The sequence below is a fragment of the Bombina bombina genome, chromosome 11 (genome assembly GCF_027579735.1).
Source record: "Bombina bombina isolate aBomBom1 chromosome 11, aBomBom1.pri, whole genome shotgun sequence".
NCBI classification, from domain to species: domain Eukaryota; kingdom Metazoa; phylum Chordata; class Amphibia; order Anura; family Bombinatoridae; genus Bombina; species Bombina bombina.
The window spans coordinates 10,107,349-10,129,482 of NC_069509.1; the positions used below are offsets into that span (position 1 = coordinate 10,107,349).

The following is a 22,134-nucleotide window of genomic DNA, read 5'->3' on the forward strand; positions in this document are numbered from 1 at the left end:
GTGTGTTAGTGTGAGACCTCTCTGGTTACATGAGAGAGCATTATGTGTTAGTGTGAGACCTCTCTGGTTACATGAGAGAGCATTATGTGTTAGTGTGAGACCTCTCTGGTTACATGAGAGAGCATTATGTGTTAGTGTGAGACCTCTCTGGTTACATGAGAGAGCATTATGTGTTAGTGTGAGACCTCTCTGGTTACATGAGAGAGCATTATGTGTTAGTGTGAGACCTCTCTGGTTACATGAGAGAGCATTATGTGTTAGTGTGAGACCTCTCTGGTTACATGAGAGAGCATTATGTGTTAGTGTGAGACCTCTCTGGTTACATGAGAGAGCATTATGTGTTAGTGTGAGACCTCTCTGGTTACATGAGAGCATTATGTGTTAGTGTGAGACCTCTCTGGTTACATGAGAGAGCATTATGTGTTAGTGTGAGACCTCTCTGGTTACATGAGAGCATTATGCGTTAGTGTGAGACCTCTCTGGTTACATGAGAGAGCATTATGTGTTAGTGTGAGACCTCTCTGGTTACATGAGAGAGCATTATGTGTTAGTGTGAGACCTCTCTGGTTACATGAGATCATTATGTGTTAGTGTGAGACCTCTCTGGTTACATGAGAGCATTATGCGTTAGTGTGAGACCTCTCTGGTTACATGAGAGCATTATGCGTTAGTGTGAGACCTCTCTGGTTACATGAGAGAGCATTATGTGTTAGTGTGAGACCTCTCTGGTTACATGAGAGAGCATTATGTGTTAGTGTGAGACCTCTCTGGCTACATGAGAGCATTATGTGTTAGTGTGAGACCTCTCTGGTTACATGAGAGCATTATGCGTTAGTGTGAGACCTCTCTGGTTACATGAGAGCATTATGCGTTAGTGTGAGACCTCTCTGGTTACATGAGAGAGCATTATACGTTAGTGTGAGACCTCTCTGGTTACATGAGAGCATTATGCGTTAGTGTGAGACCTCTCTGGCTACATGAGAGCATTATGTGTTAGTGTGAGACCTCTCTGGTTACATGAGAGCATTATGCGTTAGTGTGAGACCTCTCTGGTTACATGAGAGCATTATGCGTTAGTGTGAGACCTCTCTGGTTACATGAGAGCATTATGCGTTAGTGTGAGACCTCTCTGGTTACATGAGAGCATTATGCGTTAGTGTGAGACCTCTCTGGCTACATGAGAGAGCATTATGTGTTAGTGTGAGACCTCTCTGGTTACATGAGAGAACATTATGTGTTAGTGTGAGACCTCTCTGGTTACATGAGAGAGCATTATGTGTTAGTGTGAGACCTCTCTGGTTACATGAGAGCATTATGTGTTAGTGTGAGACCTCTCTGGCTACATGAGAGCATTATGCGTTAGTGTGAGACCTCTCTGGTTACATGAGAGAGCATTATGTGTTAGTGTGAGACCTCTCTGGTTACATGAGAGAGCATTATGTGTTAGTGTGAGACCTCTCTGGTTACATGAGAGAGCATTATGTGTTAGTGTGAGACCTCTCTGGTTACATGAGAGAGCATTATGTGTTAGTGTGAGACCTCTCTGGTTACATGAGAGCATTATGTGTTAGTGTGAGACCTCTCTGGCTACATGAGAGCATTATGCGTTAGTGTGAGACCTCTCTGGTTACATGAGAGCATTATGCGTTAGTGTGAGACCTCTCTGGCTACATGAGAGCGATTTTTGTGAGTGCTCAGTTGTTAAACACTTTCTCTTGTTTTCCAAAGGAAGTCGGGATTTTCTGCTGACTTCCTTCCTACTGGAACAACATGTAAAGCTAAGTGGAAGTGACATCCGTGGAAAACAGCACAGAAGAGACTGAAAAGAGAGTTCTGAGTCATAGAAAGAAGAGTTTTGGCCTGAGAGTTCTGGGAAATCACTCAGAGATATATAGACTTAAGAGAGACTCAGAGAACGAGGAGGGATAAGAGACGAGGGAGAGGTGAGAGGCCAAAGAGAGATCCCTGAACGACGTGTTGCGGACAATGGCCGCCAAAGATTATGATCATCTGTTCAAACTGCTGCTTATCGGAGACTCAGGTGAGTGTAACCGTGTGAGCAAATGATGTTGTGTAACATTGAGAGAGCACAGCCCACTTTACTCACAGCACTACTGCTGCACTCTCATACGCATAGGAAATCCTAGCAAAATGATGCACTTGTAAGGCCGTACACGTAACCTCCATGTGATTCCCATATATAACAGATAACAACATGACAGCACCAAGTACCTGCGTGTTATCTGTGTATATGTTACTTAGTTATACTTGTGTGTTACACATGAGTATAATACTGTGATACTGAGTAACACACGTGTATAACTAATAACTCACATACACATAACGTCATATCATCTGATACACATGAGTATTATACTGTGATACTGAGTAACACACGTGTATAACTAATAACTCACATACACATAACGTCATATCATCTGATACACATGAGTATTATACTGTGATACTGAGTAACACACGTGTATAACTAATAACTCACATATACACACTGTCATATCATCTGATACACATAAGTATTATACTGTGATACTGAGTAACACACATGTATAACTAATAACTCACATACACACCGTCATATCATCTGATACACATGAGTATTATACTGTGATACTGAGTAACACACGTGTATAACTAATAACTCACATATACACACTGTCATATCATCTGATACACATGAGTATTATACGGTGATACTGAGTAACACACCTGTATAACTAATAACTCACATACACACACTGTCATATCATCTGATACACATGAGTATTATACTGTGATACGGAGTAACACACGTGTATAAATAACTCACATATACACACTGTTACATCATCTGATACACATGAGTATTATACTGTGATACTGAGTAACACACGTGTATAACTAATAACTCACATACACACTGTCATATCATCTGATACACATGAGTATTATACTGTGATACTGAGTAACACACGTGTATAACTAATAACTCACATATACACACTGTCATATCATCTGATACACATGAGTATTATACGGTGATACTGAGTAACACACGTGTATAACTAATAACTCACATATACACACTGTCATATCATCTGATACACGAGTATTATACTGTGATACTGAGTAACACACCTGTATAACTAATAACTCACATATAGACACTGTTATATCATCTGATACACAGGAGTATTATACTGTGATACTGAGTAACACACGTGTATAACTAATAACTCACATATACACACCGTCATATCAACTGATACAAATGAGTATTATACGGTGATACTGAGTAACACACATGTATAACTAATAACTCACATACACACTGTCATATCATCTGATACACATGAGTATTATACTGTGATACTGAGTAACACACGTGTATAACTAATAACTCACATATACACACTGTTATATCATCTGATACACATGAGTATTATACTGTGATACTGAGTAACACACCTGTATAACTAATAACTCACATACACACACCGTCATATCATCTGATATACATGAGTATTATACTGTGATACTGAGTAACATACGTGTATAAATAACTCACACATACACACTGTCATATCATCTGATACACATGAGTATAATACTGTGATACTGAGTAACACACGTATATAACTAATAACTCACATATACACACTGTTATATCATCTGATACACATGAGTATTATACTGTGATACTGAGTAACATACGTGTATAACTAATAACTCACATATATACACTGTCATATCATCTGATACACATTAATATTATACTGTGATACTGAGTAACACACGTATATAACTAATAACTCACATATACACACCGTCATATCATCTGATATACATGAGTATTATACTGTGATACTGAGTAACACACGTGTATAAATAACTCACACATACACACTGTCATATCATCTGATACACATGAGTATTATACTGTGATACTGAGTAACACACGTGTATAACTAATAACTCACATACACACCGTCATATCATCTGATATACATGAGTATTATACTGTAATACTGAGTAACACACGTGTATAAATAACTCACATATACACACTTTTATATCATCTGATACACATGAGTATTATACTGTGATACTGAGTAACACACGTGTATAACTAATAACTCACATACACACTGTCATATCATCTGATACACATGAGTATTATACTGTGATACTGAGTAACACACGTGTATAACTAATAACTCACATACACACTGTCATATCATCTGATACACATGAGTATTATACTGTGATACTGAGTAACACGTGTATAACTAATAACTCACATATACACACTGTCATACCATCTGATACACATGAGTATTATACTGTGATACTGAGTAACACGTGTATAACTAATAACTCACATATACACACTGTCATATCATCTGATACACATGAGTATTATACTGTGATACTGAGTAACACACGTGTATAACTAATAACTCACATATACACACTGTTATATCATCTGATACACATGAGTATTATACTGTGATACTGAGTAACACACGTGTATAACTAATAACTCACATACACACTGTCATATCATCTGATACACATGAGTATTATACTGTGATACTGAGTAACACACGTGTATAACTAATAACTCACATACACACTGTCATATCATCTGATACACATGAGTATTATACTGTGATACTGAGTAACACACGTGTATAACTAATAACTCACACATACACACTGTTATATCATCTGATACACATGAGTATTATACTGTGATACTGAGTAACACACGTGTATAACTAATAACTCACACATACACACTGTTATATCATCTGATACACATGAGTATTATACTGTGATACTGAGTAACACACGTGTATAACTAATAACTCACACATACACACTGTTATATCATCTGATACACATGAGTATTATACTGTGATACTGAGTAACACACATGTATAACTAATAACTCACATATACACACTGTCATATCATCTGATACACAAGTATTATACTGAAATACTCAGTAACACGTGTATAACTAATAACTCACATACACACTGTCATATCATCTGATACACATGAGTATTATACTGTGATACTGAGTAACACACGTGTATAACTAATAACTCACATACATACTGTCATATCATCTGATACACATAAGTATTATACTGTGATACTGAGTAACACACGTGTATAACTAATAACTCACATACACACTGTCATATCATCTGATACACATGAGTATTATACTGTGATACTGAGTAACTCACGTGTTTAACTAATAACTCACATATACACACTGTCATATCATCTGATACACCTGAGTATTATACTGTGATACTGAGTAACTCACGTGTTTAACTAATAATTCACATATACACACTGTCATATCATCTGATACACATTAGTATTATACTGTGATACTGAGTAACACACGTGTATAACTAATAACTCACATACACACTGTCATATCATCTAATACACATGAGTATTATACTGTGATACTGAGTAACACACCTGTATAACTAATAAGTCAAACACACATACACACTGTCATATCATCTGATACACATGAGTATTATACTGTGATACTGAGTAACACACATGTATAACTAATAACTCACATATACACACTGTTATATCAACTGATACACGAGTATTATACTGTGATACTGAGTAACATACGTGTATAACTAATAACTCACATACACACTGTCATATTATCTGATACACACGAGTATTATACTGTGATACTGAGTAACATACGTGTATAACTAATAACTCACATATACACACTGTCATATCATCTGATACACGAGTATTATAGTGTGATACTGAGTAACACACCTGTATAACTAATAACTCCCATATACACACTGTCATATCATCTGATACACATGAGTATTATACTGTGATACTGAGTAACATACGTGTATAACTAATAACTCACATATACACACCGTTATATCATCTGATACACGTGAGTATTATACTGTGATACTGAGTAACACACGTGTATAACTAATAACTCACATATACACACCGTCATATCATCTGATACACATGAGTATTATACTGTGATACTGAGTAACACACGTGTATAACTAATAACTCACATACACACTGTCATATCATCTGATACACATGAGTATTATACTGTGATACTGAGTAACACACCTGTATAACTAATAACTCACATATACACAGTCATATCATCTAATACACATGAGTATTATACTGTGATAATGAGTAACACACCTGTATAACTAATAACTCACAGATACACAGGAGTATTATACTGTGATACTGAGTAACACACCTGTATAACTAATAATTCACATATACACACTGTCATATCATCTGATACACATGAGTATTATACTGTGATACTGAGTAACACACCTGTATAACTAATAACTCCCATATACACACTGTTATATCATCTGATACACATGAGTATTATACTGTGATACTGAGTAACACACCTGTATAACTAATAACTCACATATACACACTGTTATATCATCTGATACACATGAGTATTATACTGTGATACTGAGTAACACACGTGTATAACTAATAACTCACATACACACTGTCATATCATCTAATACACATGAGTATTATACTGTGATACTGAGTAACACACCTGTATAACTAATAACTCGCATATACACACTGTTATATCATCTGATACACATGAGTATTATACTGTGATACTGAGTAACACACCTGTATAACTAATAACTCAAATATAAACACTGTCATGTCATCTGATACACATGAGTATTATACTGTGATAATGAGTAACACACGTGTATAACTAATAACTCCCATATACACACTGTCATATCATCTGATACACATGAGTATTATACTGTGATACTGAGTAACACACATGTATAACTAATAACTCACATATACACACCGTCATATCATCTGATACACATGAGTATTATACTGTGATACTGAGTAACACACCTGTATAACTAATAACTCACATATACACAGTCATATCATCTAATACACATGAGTATTATACTGTGATAATGAGTAACACACCTGTATAACTAATAACTCACATATACACACTGTCATATCATCTGATACACATGAGTATTATACTGTGATAATGAGTAACACACCTGTATAACTAATAACTCACACATACACACTGTCATATCAACTGATACACATGATTATTATACTGTGATACTGAGTAACACACGTGTATAACTAATAACTCACATATACACACTGTTATATCATCTGATACACATGAGTATTATACTGTGATACTGAGTAACACACCTGTATAACTAATAACTCACATATACACACTGTTATATCATCTGATACACATGAGTATTATACTGTGATACTGAGTAACACACCTGTATAACTAATAACTCACATATACACACTGTCATATCATCTGATACACGAGTATTATAGTGTGATACTGAGTAACACACCTGTATAACTAATAACTCACATATACACACTGTCATATCATCTGATACACATGAGTATTATACAGTGATACTGAGTAACACAAATGTATAACTAATAACTCACATATACACACTGTCATATCATCTGATACACGAGTATTATACTGTGATACTGAGTAACACACGTATATAACTAATAACTCACATATACACACTGTCATATCATCTGATACACATGAGTATTATACTGTGATACTGAGTAACACACGTGTATAACTAATAACTCACATACACACTGTCATATCATCTAATACACGTGAGTATTATACTGGGATACTGAGTAACACACTTGTATAAATAACTCACATATACACACTGTCATATCATCTGATACACATGAGTATTATACTGTGATACTGAGTAACACACGTGTATAACTAATAACTCACATATACACACTGTCATATCATCTGATACACATAAGTATTATACTGTGATACTGAGTAACACACCTGTATAACTAATAACTCCCATATACACACTGTCATATCATCTGATACACATGAGTATTATACTGTGATACTGAGTAACACACGTGTATAACTAATAACTCACATATACACACTGTTATATCATCTGATACACATGAGTATTATACTGTGATACTGAGTAACACACGTGTATAACTAATAACTCACATATACACACTGTCATATCATCTGATACACATAAGTATTATACTGTGATACTGAGTAACAAACGTGTGTAACTAATAACACATATAGACTGTCATATCATCTGATACACATGAGTATTATACTGTGATACTGAGTAACACACGTGTATAACTAATAACTCACATATACACACTGTTATATCATCTGATACACATGATTATTATACTGAGTAACACACGTGTATAACTAATAACTCCCATATACACACTGTCATATCATCTGATACACGAGTATTATACTGTGATACTGAGTAACAAACGTGTGTAACTAATAACACATATAGACTGTCATATCATCTGATACACATGAGTATTATACTGTGATACTGAGTAACACACGTGTATAACTAATAACTCACATATACACACTGTCATATCATCTGATACAAATGAGTATTATACTGTGATACTGAGTAACACACGTGTAGAACTAATAACTCACACACATACTGTTATATCATCTGATACACATGAGTATTATACGGTGATACTGAGTAACACACATGTATAACTAATAACTCACATATACACACTGTCATATCATCTAATACACATGAATATTATACTGTAATACTGAGTAACACACCTGTATAACTAATAACTCACATATACACACTGTCATATCATCTGATACACAGGATTGTTATACTGTGATACTGAGTAACACACGTGTATAACTAATAACTCACATATACACACTGTCATACCATCTGATACACATTAGTATTATACTGTGATACTGAGTAACATATGTGTATAACTAATAACTCACATATACACACTGTCATATCATCTGATACACATGAGTATTATACTGTGATACTGAGTAACACACGTGTATAACTAATAACTCACATATACACACTGTCATATCATCTGATACACATGAGTATTATACTGTGATACTGAGTAACATATGTGTATAACTAATAACTCACATATACACACTGTCATATCATCTGATACACATGAGTATTATACTGTGATACTGAGTAACACACCTGTATAACTAATAACTCACATATACACACTGTCATATCATCTGATACACATGAGTATTATACTGTGATACTGAGTAACACACCTGTATAACTAATAACTCACATATACACACTGTCATATCATCTGATACACATGAGTATTATACTGTGATACTGAGTAACATACGTGTATAACTAATAACTCGCATACACACACTGTCATATCATCTGATACACATGAGTATAATACTGTGATACTGAGTAACACACGTGTATAAATAACTCACATATACACTGTTATATCATCTGATACACATGAGTATTATACTGTGATACTGAATAACACACATGTATAACTAATAACTCACATACACACTGTCATATCATCTGATACACATGAGTATTATACTGTGATACTGAGTAACACACGTGTATAAATAATAACTCACATATACACACTGTCATATCATCTGATACACATGAGTATTATACTGTGATACTGAGTAACACACGTGTATAACTAATAACTCACATATACACACTGTCATATCAACTGATACACATAAGTATTATACTGTGATACTGAGTAACACACGTGTATAACTAATAACTCACATATACACACTGTCATATCAACTGATACACATAAGTATTATACTGTGATACTGAGTAACACACGTGTATAACTAATAACTCACATACACACTGTCATATCATCTAATACACATGAGTATTTTTCTGTGATACTGAGTAACATACGTGTATAACTAATAACTCGCATACACACACTGTCATATCAACTGATACACATGAGTATTATACTGTGATACTGAGTAACATATGTGTATAACTAATAACTCACACATACACACTGTCATATCGACTGATACACATGATTATTATACTGTGATACTGAGTAACACACCTGTATAACTAATAACTCACATATACACACTGTCATATCATCTGATACACATAAGTATTATACTGTGATACTGAGTAACACACCTGTATAACTAATAACTCACATATACACACTGTCATATCATCTGATACACATGAGTATTATTCTGTGATACTGAGTAACATACGTGTATTACTAATAACTCACATATACACACTGTCATATCATCTGATACACATGAGTATTATTCTGTGATACTGAGTAACATACGTGTATAACTAATAACTCACATATACACACTGTCATATCATCTGATACACATGAGTATTATACTGTGATACTGAGTAACACACGTGTATAACTAATAACTCACATACACACTGTCATATCATCTGATACACATTAGTATTATAATGTGATACTGAGTAACACACGTGTATAACTAATAACTCACATATACACTGTCATATCATCTGATACACATGAGTATTATACGGTGATACTGAGTAACACGTGTATAACTAATAACTCACATATACACACTGTCATATCATCTGATACACATGAGTATTATACTGTGATACTGAGTAACACACGTGTATAACTAATAACTCACATACACACTGTCATATCATCTGAGACACATGAGTATTATACTGTGATACTGAGTAACACACGTGTATAACTAATAACTCACATACACACTGTCATATCATCTGAGACACATGAGTATTATACTGTGATACTGAGTAACACACCTGTATAACTAATAACTCACATACACACTGTCATATCATCTGATACACATGAGTATTATACTGTGATACTGAGTAACACACGTGTATAACTAATAACTCACATACACACTGTCATATCATCTGAGACACATGAGTATTATACTGTGATACTGAGTAACACACCTGTATAACTAATAACTCACATATACACACTGTCATATCATCTGATACACATGAGTATTATACTGTGATACTGAGTAACACACGTGTATAACTAATAACTCACATACACACTGTCATATCAACTGATACACATGATTATTATACTGTGATACTGAGTAACACACGTGTATAACTGATAACTCACATATACACACCGTCATATCATCTGATACACGTGAGTATTATACTGTGATACTGAGTAACACACCTGTATAACTAATAATTCACATATACACACTGTCATATCATCTGATACACATAAGTATTATACTGTGAAACTGAGTAACACACGTGTATAACTAATAACTCACATATACACACTGTCATATCATCTGATACACAAGTATTATACTGTGATACTGAGTAACACACGTGTATAACTAATAACTCACATATACACACTGTCATATCATCTGATACACAAGTATTATACTGTAATACTGAGTAACACACGTGTATAACTAATAACTCACATATACACACTGTCATATCATCTGATACACATGAGTATTATACTGTGATACTGAGTAACACACGTGTATAAATAACTCACACATACACACTGTCATATCATCTGATACACATGAGTATTATATTGTGATACTGAGTAACACACCTGTATAACTAATAACTCACATATACACACTGTCATATCATCTGATACACATAAGTATTATACTGTGATACTGAGTAACATACGTGTATAACTAATAACTCACATACACACTGTCATATCATCTGATACACATGAGTATTATACTGTGATACTGAGTAACACACGTGTATAACTAATAACTCACATATACACACTGTCATATCAACTGATACACATGATTATTATACTGTGATACTGAGTAACACACCTGTATAACTAATAACTCACATACTGTCATATCATCTGATACACATGAGTATTATACTGTGATACTGAGTAACACACGTGTATAACTAATAACTCACATACACACTGTCATATCATCTAAAACACGTGAGTATTATACTGTGATACTGAGTAACACACGTATGTAACTAATAACACATATAGACTGTCATATCATCTGATACACATGAGTATTATACTGTGATACTGAGTAACACACGTGTATAACTAATAACTCACATATACACACTGTCATATCATCTGATACACATTAGTATTATACTGTGATACTGAGTAACACACGTGTATAACTAATAACTCACATATACACACCGTCATATCATCTGATACACATGAGTATTATACTGTGATACTGAGTAACACACCTGTATAACTAATAACTCACATATACACACTGTCATATCATCTGATACACAAGTATTATACTGTGATACTGAGTAACATACGTGTATAACTAATAACTCGCATACACACCGTTATATCATCTGATACACATGAGTATAATACTGTGATACTGAGTAACACACCTGTATAACTAATAACTCACATACACACCGTTATATCATCTGATACACATGAGTATTATACTGTGATACTGAGTAACACACGTGTATAAATAACTCACACATACACACTGTCATATCATCTGATACACATGAGTATTATACTGTGATACTGAGTAACACACGTGTATAAATAACTCACACATACACACTGTCATATCATCTGATACACATGAGTATAATACTGTGATACTGAGTAACACACCTGTATAACTAATAGCTCGCATATACACACTGTCATATCATCTAATACACATGAGTATTATACTGTGATACTGAGTAACACACATGTATAACTAATAACTCACATATACACACTGTCATATCATCTGATACACATGAGTATTATACTGTGATGCTGAGTAACACACATGTATATCTAATAACTCACATATACACACTGTCATATCATCTAATACACATGAGTATTATACTGTGATAATGAGTAACACACCTGTATAACTAATAACTCACATATACACACTGTTATATCATCTGATACACCTGACTATTATACTGTAATACTGAGTAACACACGTGTATAACTAATAACTCACATACACACTGTCATATCATCTGATACACATGAGTATTATACTGTGATGCTGAGTAACACACGTGTATAACTAATAACTCACACATACACACAGTTATATCATCTAATACACATGAGTATTATACTGTGATACTGAGTAACATACGTGTATAACTAATAAACTCACATACACACTGTCATATCATCTGATACACATGAGTATTATACTGTGATACTGAGTAACACGTGTATAACTAATAACTCACACATACACACTGTTATATCATCTGATACACATGAGTATTATACTGTGATACTGAGTAACACACCTGTATAACTAATAACTCAGAGATAACAGACAAAGTTCGTGAGAACTGCACGTTGTGATTAAGCCACTGATTTTCTTAGTATGCAATCCAGTTTTACATATGCAGTAATAAACTAGCGTGTCGCTTTGTTTTCTTAGAAGGCTAAGTAAAGTAAAAAATAGAGCCTTTAGACAGTGGAGAGTAACAGACCTATGTATCTAAGCCGAGAGGATGATGTGCTGCAGTCTGCAAATTATGGCAGTGATAGAGTTCAATCTTGTTATGGTTCTTCAGTAAGAACTACAAACATGTAAATACAACAGGTATAGTCTCACCGCTATTGCCGCTCTCCGTCACGCCCCTCAGGCCGTCCCAATACCAGGTATGGATTCACTCCTCCGACATCCAAACATATAATTAAATGAACAAATAAGGTTACCTGTATTGAAACTGATTATAGCCGCAGGCCTTGGTGCAGGTAAAAGACTTCTTTATTAAGGTAGATTAAACATTCACAGGGTGAAACAGACTCAGGGGTACATTGAGCACAAAGTTTTTTAGTTATACACATGTGTTACTCAGTACCTGTGATACTGAGTAACACACGTGTATAACTAATAACTCACATACACACTGTCATATCATCTGATACACGTGAGTATTATACAGTGATACTGAGTGTATATGTGAGTTATTAGTTATACAGGTGTGTTACTCAGTATCACAGTATAATACTCATGTGTATCAGATGATATGACAGTGTGTATATGTGAGTTATTAGTTATACACGTGTGTTTCTCAGTATTACAGTATAATATTAATGTGTATCAGATGATATGACAGTGTGTATATGTGAGTTATTAGTTATACATGTGTGTTTCTCAGTATTACAGTATAATATTAATGTGTATCAGATGATATGACAGTGTGTATGTGAGTTATTATTTATACATGTGTGTTACTCAGTATCACCGTATAATACTCATGTGTATCAGATGATATGACAGTGTGTATGTGAGTTATTAGTTATACATGTGTGTTACTCAGTATCACAGTATAATACTCATGTGTATCAGATGATATGACAGTGTGTATGTGTGAGTTATTAGTTATACAGGTGTGTTACTCAGTATCACAGTATAATACTCATGTGTATCAGATGATATGACAGTGTGTATATGTGAGTTATTTATACACGTGTGTTTCTCAGTATCACAGTATAATACTCATGTGTATCAGATGATATGACAGTGTGTATGTGTGAGTTATTAGTTATACAGGTGTGTTACTCAGTATCACAGTATAATACTCATGTGTATCAGATGATATGACAGTGTGTATGTGAGTTATTAATTATACAAGTGTGTTACTCAGTATCACAGTATAATATTCATGTGTATCAGATGATATGACAGTGTGTATATGTGAGTTATTAGTTATACACGTGTGTTACTCAGTATCACAGTATAATACTCATGTGTATCAGATGATATGACAGTGTGTATGTGAGTTATTATTTATACATGTGTGTTACTCAGTATCACCGTATAATACTCATGTGTATCAGATGATATGACAGTGTGTATGTGAGTTATTAGTTATACATGTGTGTTACTCAGTATCACCGTATAATATCAATGTGTATCAGATGATATAACAGTGTGTATATGTGAGTTATTAGTTATACACATGTGTTACTCAGTATCACCATATAATACTAATGTGTATCAGATGATATGACAGTGTGTATATGTGAGTTATTAGTTATACACGTGTGTTACTCAGTATCACAGTATAATACTCATGTGTATCAGATGATATGACAGTGTGTATGTGTGAGTTATTAATTATACACGTGTGTTACTCAGTATCACAGTATAATACTTATGTGTATCAGATGATATGACAGTGTGTATGTGAGTTATTAGTTATACACGTGTGTTACTCAGTATCACAGTATAATACTCATGTGTATCAGATGATATGACAGTGTGTATGTGAGTTATTAGTTATACATGTGTGTTACTCAGTATCACAGTATAATACTTATGTGTATCAGATGATATGACAGTGTGTATATGTGAGTTATTAGTTATACAGGTGTGTTACTCAGTATCACAGTATAATACTCATGTGTATCAGATGATATGACAGTGTGTATATGTGAGTTATTAGTTATACACGTGTGTCACTCAGTATCACAGTGTAATACTCATGTGTATCAGATGATAGAACAGTGTGTATGTGTGAGTTATTAGTTATACACGTGTGTTACTCAGTATTACAGTATAATATCAATGTGTATCAGATGATATGACAGTGTGTATGTGTGTTTGAGTTATTAGTTATACACGTGTGTTACTCAGTATTACAGTATAATACTCGTGTATCAGATGATATGACGGTGTGTGTATGTGAGTTATTAGTTATACATGTGTGTTACTCAGTATCACAGTATAATACTTATGTGTATCAGATGATATGACAGTATGTATGTGAGTTATTAGTTATACACGTGTTACTGAGTATTTCAGTATAATACTCGTGTATCAGATGATATGACAGTGTGTATGTGAGTTATTAGTTATACACGTGTGTTACTCAGTATCACAGTATAATACTTATGTGTATCAGATGATATGACAGTGTGTATGTGAGTTATTAGTTATACACGTGTGTTACTCAGTATCACAGTATAATACTCATGTGTATCAGATGATATGACGGTGTGTATATGTGAGTTATTAGTTATACACGTGTGTTACTCAGTATCACAGTATAATACTCATGTGTATCAGATGATATGACAGTGTGTATGTGAGTTATTAGTTATACACGTGTGTTACTCAGTATCACAGTATAATACTTATGTGTATCAGTTGATATAACAGTGTGTATATGTGAGTTATTAGTTATACACGTGTGTTACTCAGTATCACAGTATAATACTCATGTGTATCAGATGATATGACGGTGTGTATATGTGAGTTATTAGTTATACATGTGTGTTACTCAGTATCACCGTATAATACTCATGTGTATCAGATGATATGACAGTATGTATGTGAGTTATTAGTTATACACGTGTGTTACTCAGTATCACAGTATAATACTTATGTGTATCAGATGATATGACAGTGTGTATATGTGAGTTATTAGTTATACACGTGTGTTACTCAGTATCACCGTATAATACTCATGTGTATCAGATGATATGACAGTATGTATGTGAGTTATTAGTTATACACGTGTGTTACTCAGTATCACAGTATAATACTCATGTGTATCAGATGATATGACAGTGTGTATGTGAGTTATTAGTTATACACGTGTGTTACTCAGTATCACAGTATAATACTCATGTGTATCAGATGATATGACAGTGTGTATATGTGAGTTATTAGTTATACACGTGTGTTACTCAGTATGACAGTATAATACTCATGTGTATCAGATGATATAACGGTGTGTATGGGAGTTATTAGTTATACACGTGTGTTACTCAGTATCACAGTATAATACTCATGTGTATCAGATGATATGACAGTGTGTATATGTGAGTTATTAGTTATACACGTATGTTACTCAGTATCACCGTATAATACTAATGTGTATCAGATGATATGACAGTGTGTATGTGTTATTAGTTATACATGTGTGTTACTCAGTATCACAGTATAATACTCGTGTATCAGATGGTATGACAGTGTGTGTATGTGAGTTATTAGTTATACACGTATGTTACTCAGTATCACAGTATAATATTTTTTTTTTAATTATTGTTCTCCAACATAAGAAATCGACAATTTACACAATTGTGCGCCACGCAGGGCATCATATTGTGTAGCCAAAAAATTATACAAAATATATTAATACAGTAATGGCTTAGCTTAAATAATGTCTGCCTTATAACTCCTTTAGCACAACATTGAGAAATAATATAATGAAGCAGAACAATTAATTTTGGAGAATTTATTTTCCATATTTTATTCATACATAACCTTTGAATACTATTGCTTGTTCTAACTGAAACTTTTTATTAAGATACATCTATCGCTAATGTAAATATTAAAGACTGTTGGTTTCTCTTGTACGTATAACCGTGTAACTCTATAACCAACAATAGCAGATCGTTACACAAGTAGTCACACACTAAGCCTCGCCTCCCCCGATGCCCTTTTACACTCATTATTCCCCTTATCTTTTCCCTTCTTACTTTTCAGATGATCTATTTCTCCAGGATACCGGGTATCTATTTGATAATATCAATTGTTGAAATAAGGGGGAATCTCTTAGTGGAGATATCATTTGTATTTGCATCTAAACTGGGAGTGATAATATAAGATGTTCCCATTTAGCCAGAAAAGTTGTTACTTTGGTGTCTAAAAAAATGAGAGCGTCTTTTATATCTATTGCTAATTGGAGCAGTATATTATTAACAAAAGGTGAGACATCGGGTGCTCTTCTGTCTTTCCAACCTTTAAGAATCATCTGTCTTGCAACTAGTATGGCTGCATTAACGAGCTTCTTATTCTGTATATCTTTCTCATCCATAAGAAATAAAACATTTTCTAATTTAAATTTGACTCTAATAGGTATGAATTTATTCAGCCAATATACTATCTTGCACCAAAACTGCTGAATCTTCGGGCAGAGATAAAAAGTATGTACTAGATCAGCTTCTGTTGAATTACATCTTGGACATTTAGTAAAACTCTGTCTATTCCATTTAAACATTTGCTTCGGCGTTGGATACGCTCTATTTAACAGTTTTATATGCGACTCCCTAAATGAGATGGCGTATGTGTACATTGTAATCAAACTGAAGCTTTTTTTAAAGTCATCAAATTTTAAATTGCTAATCTCTGAATGCCATTTAGCATTCAAATCTACTAATTTATCTTTAGCTTCTAAGGAGATTATGCTTTTATATAAATAAGAAACTGAATGTTTCCCAGACCGATAGATATCTATAATTGAATTTATACTCTTAAAATTATTTGGATTATAATCTGCCAGTTTATTAGAGTCCACAAAATGGCGAATTTGTAAATAGGCAAAAGATTGAACTCTTTTCAAGTTGTATTCTTTAACCAAGGAGTCAAAGGTTTTTACAGATTTATTCTGCGTATCAATGATTTGATATACTTGTGTTAGCCCTTTTTGAGCCCAATCATAAAAAGCATAAGTTTCCATACCGCTTATAAAATATGGGTTACCCCTTATAGGTAAATATTGAGATATGGTATAAGTTATTTGGAGACTTTGGCATATTTTTTTCCAAGCTAATACTACATTATAAATAGTGTATTTAAAGGGACAGTCTAGTCCAAAAAAAACTTTCATGAATCAGATAAGGCATGTAATTTTAAACAATTTTCCAATTTACTTTTATCACCAATTGTGCTTTGTTCTCTTGGTATTCTTTGTTGAAAGCTTAACCTAGGAGGTTCATATGCTAATTTCTTAGACCTTGAAGGCCGCCTCTTAAGAATGCATTTTAACAGGTTTTTCACCACTAGAGGGTGTTAGTTCATGTTTTTCATATAGATAACACTGTGCTCATGCACGTGAAGTTACCTGTGAGCCATCACTGATTGGCTAAACTGCAAGTCTGTAAAAAGAACTGAAATAAAGGGACAGATTGCAGAGGCTTAGATACAAGATAATCACAGAGGTAAAAAATATATAAATATAACTATATTGGTTATGCAAAACTGGGGAATGGGTAAAAAAGGGATTATCTATCTTTGAAAACAATAACAATTCTGGTGTAGACTGTCCCTTTAAAATCCATTTTCTCAGAATTTTTTGGAGGGAGCTGTTGAAGTAGCGCTCTAAGAGATAAGAGAGATAGTGCAGCCTCCTCACTTTGATAGTTATGTATTCTACCCCTGTTAGCCAATCTATTGCGTTTTTTGCCATACATGACCAATTATATATTTTTAAATTTGGAAGGGCAAGCCCTCCTTCCTCTTTTGGATGCATCAATTTATTAATAGCAATACGAGGCTTAATTGTTTGCCAGATAAATTGCGCACATTGTGTATTAAATCTACGAAGATCTTTAGTCGGGACAAACACTGGAATATTTTGCATGAGGAAAAGAATTTTAGGAAAAAGCATCATTTTAATGATAGACTTTTGCAGCTAAAGATAGTGGTAACTTGGCCCAGTTTTTTAAACAAGATAGACATTTTTGCCAAACTGGTGGAAAGTTCAATATATACCATTCACCAGGGTTCTTAGATAAAGTAATACCTAGATATTAATTTTACCAAGTGCTTGTTTGAAAGGATTTATGAGCATACTATTTCTTGTTTTTACAATCCATAACATTTCTCACTTATTTAGGTTTATTTTATAGCCTGAGGATTTACTGAATTTGCCAATTGAGTCAAGAATAAGGGGAATATTTCTCCTAGTATTGCTTATAAAGATAAGTGTGTCATCTGCATACATAGATAAAGTGAATCTCTTGTCGCCCATAAAAGTCCCTTCTAATTTTGCCCTACAATGAATAGCCAGGGGTTCTAATGCTATATTAAACAATAATGGTGATAGGGGACAACCCTGCCTATTTCCTTTCTGCAATGTTAAGCTTTTGGAGGTCAACCCATTTACATCTATATAAGATATTGGCTCTTGATAAATTAGTTTGATATAATTGATAAAATGTCCTATTATCCCAAATTTATTTAGGGCTGTAAACAGATGATCCCATGAAATACAATCAAATGCCTTTTCGGCGTCTACTGTCAATAAGGTAAAGTCCGATTTGTCTATAATTTTGATCTTTCTTATTAGCAAGCATCTGTTCTATTAGAAACATAGCAGTTCTTATATTCTTCTGCGCAGTTCTCCCCTGCATAAAGCCGGTCTGGTCTGAGTGAATTAGATCCCCCAAAATTCTTTTAAGTCTGTTTGCCATAATAGAAGCTGCAATTTTGTAATCGGCATTAAGTAGGGAAATTGGGCGGTATGCATCCATTGATTCTATCTCTATCTTTTTTATGGATCAATATAATGTTTGCTGCCGTATAATATCTGGAGGGTTTAATATTATTTAAAAAATAAGAATTAAATAACCCTGCAAGAATGTGTGTAATCTCCCCCTGCAATATTTTATAAAATTCAATTGGCATTTGGTCTGGGCCCGGTGCTTTACCATTTGTCGCATTTTTTATGACTTGTGTAATTTCTTCAATAGTTATCTCCTTATTAAGTAAATTTAACTGCTCTATACTAATCTTGGGGGTTTTAATGTTGTCCCAAAAACTTGCTTTTCTCTTGTTAAGTGTATCCAGTCCACGGATCATCCATTACTTATGGGATATTAACTCCTCCCCAACAGGAAGTGCAAGAGGATTCACCCAGCAGAGCTGCTATATAGCTCCTCCCCTAACTGCCATTACCAGTCATTCTCTTGCACCCAACGAATAGATAGGATGTGTGAGAGGACTGTGGTGATTATACTTAGTTTCATACCTTCAATCAAAAGTTTGTTATTTTATAATAGCACCGGAGTGTGTTATTCCTTCTCTGGTAGAATTTGAAGAAGAATCTACCTGAGTTTTTCTATGATTTTAGCCGGAGTAGTTAAGATCATATTGCTGTTTCTCGGCCATCTGAGGAGAGGTAAACTTCAGATCAGGGGACAGCGGGCAGATTAATCTGCAAAGAGGTATGTAGCAGCTTATTATTTTCTGACAATGGAATTGATGAGAAAATTCTGCCATACCGATATAATGTAAACTCAGCCTTAAATATAATGTAAACTCAGCCTTAAATGCAGTAGCAGCAACTGGTATCAGGCTGTCATGTATGTATATTTTACACTTCAGTATTCTGGGGAATGGCACTTCACTGGAATTATACTGTATGCATAAAACTTTAGCCTAATTTGCAGGGACTAGCAACAGGCTTTTTAATAACACTCAATTTATTAATGTTAAACGTTTTTTGCTGGCATGTAAAATCGTTTAATTTTCTGAGGTACTGGGTGAAAAAATGTTTTGGGCACTATTTTTTTCCACTTGGCAGTCGTTTTATTTAATTTATGACAGTTTACTGATCTCTCTCACTGTTATGTGTGAGGGGGAGGGACCTTTTTTGGTGCTTTTGCTACGCATCAAAAAATTCAGTCAGAAGTTTATTGTCTTCCCTGCATGATCCGGTTCATCTCTACAGAACTCAGGGGTCTTCAAAACTTGTTTTGAGGGAGGTAATCACTCACAGCAGAGCTGTGAGATTGTAGTTGACTGTGATAAAAAAAAACGTTTATTTCTGTATTTTTTTTTTTTTTTTTCTGCTATCAGGGTTAGTTATCCTTTGCTAATGGGAGCAATCCTTTGCTAAAATTGTGTTTTTTACAAAGATTTGATGCTATAACTTTTCAGTTTATTAATTTTCAACTGTCATAACTTTTTCTGTGCTTCTTATAGGCACAGTACGTTTTCATATTATAGTAAATTACTTGAAAAGTATTTCCAAGTTGCTAGTTTATTTGCTAGTGTGTTAAACATGTCTGATTCAGAGGAAGATATCTGTGCTATATGTGCTAAAGCCAAAGTGGAGCCCAATAGAAATTTATGTACTAACTGTATTGATGCTACTTTAAATAAAAGTCAATCTGTACAAATTGAACATATTTCACCAAACAACGAGGGGAGAGTTATGCCGACTAACTCGCCTCACGTGTCAGTACCTGCATCTCCCGCTCGGGAGGTGCGTGATATTGTAGCGCCGAGTACATCTGGGCGGCCATTACAAATCACATTACAGGATATGGCTACTGTTATGACTG

The 22,134-nt window shown here is 34.1% G+C and overlaps 1 protein-coding gene across 2 annotated transcripts in view; it reads left to right on the top strand.

Moving 5' to 3' along the window:
• Positions 1-1,732: 1,732 nt before the first annotated feature.
• Positions 1,733-22,134, top strand: part of LOC128641966 (ras-related protein Rab-35) — a 164,166-nt gene continuing 143,764 nt past the window's right edge. For both annotated transcript variants that reach the window (XM_053694579.1, XM_053694580.1), the window contains exon 1: positions 1,733-2,041. In XM_053694579.1, the coding sequence (XP_053550554.1) occupies positions 1,987-2,041 (55 nt within the window). In that variant the 5' untranslated portion in view covers positions 1,733-1,986. The remainder of the gene's footprint in view (positions 2,042-22,134) is intronic.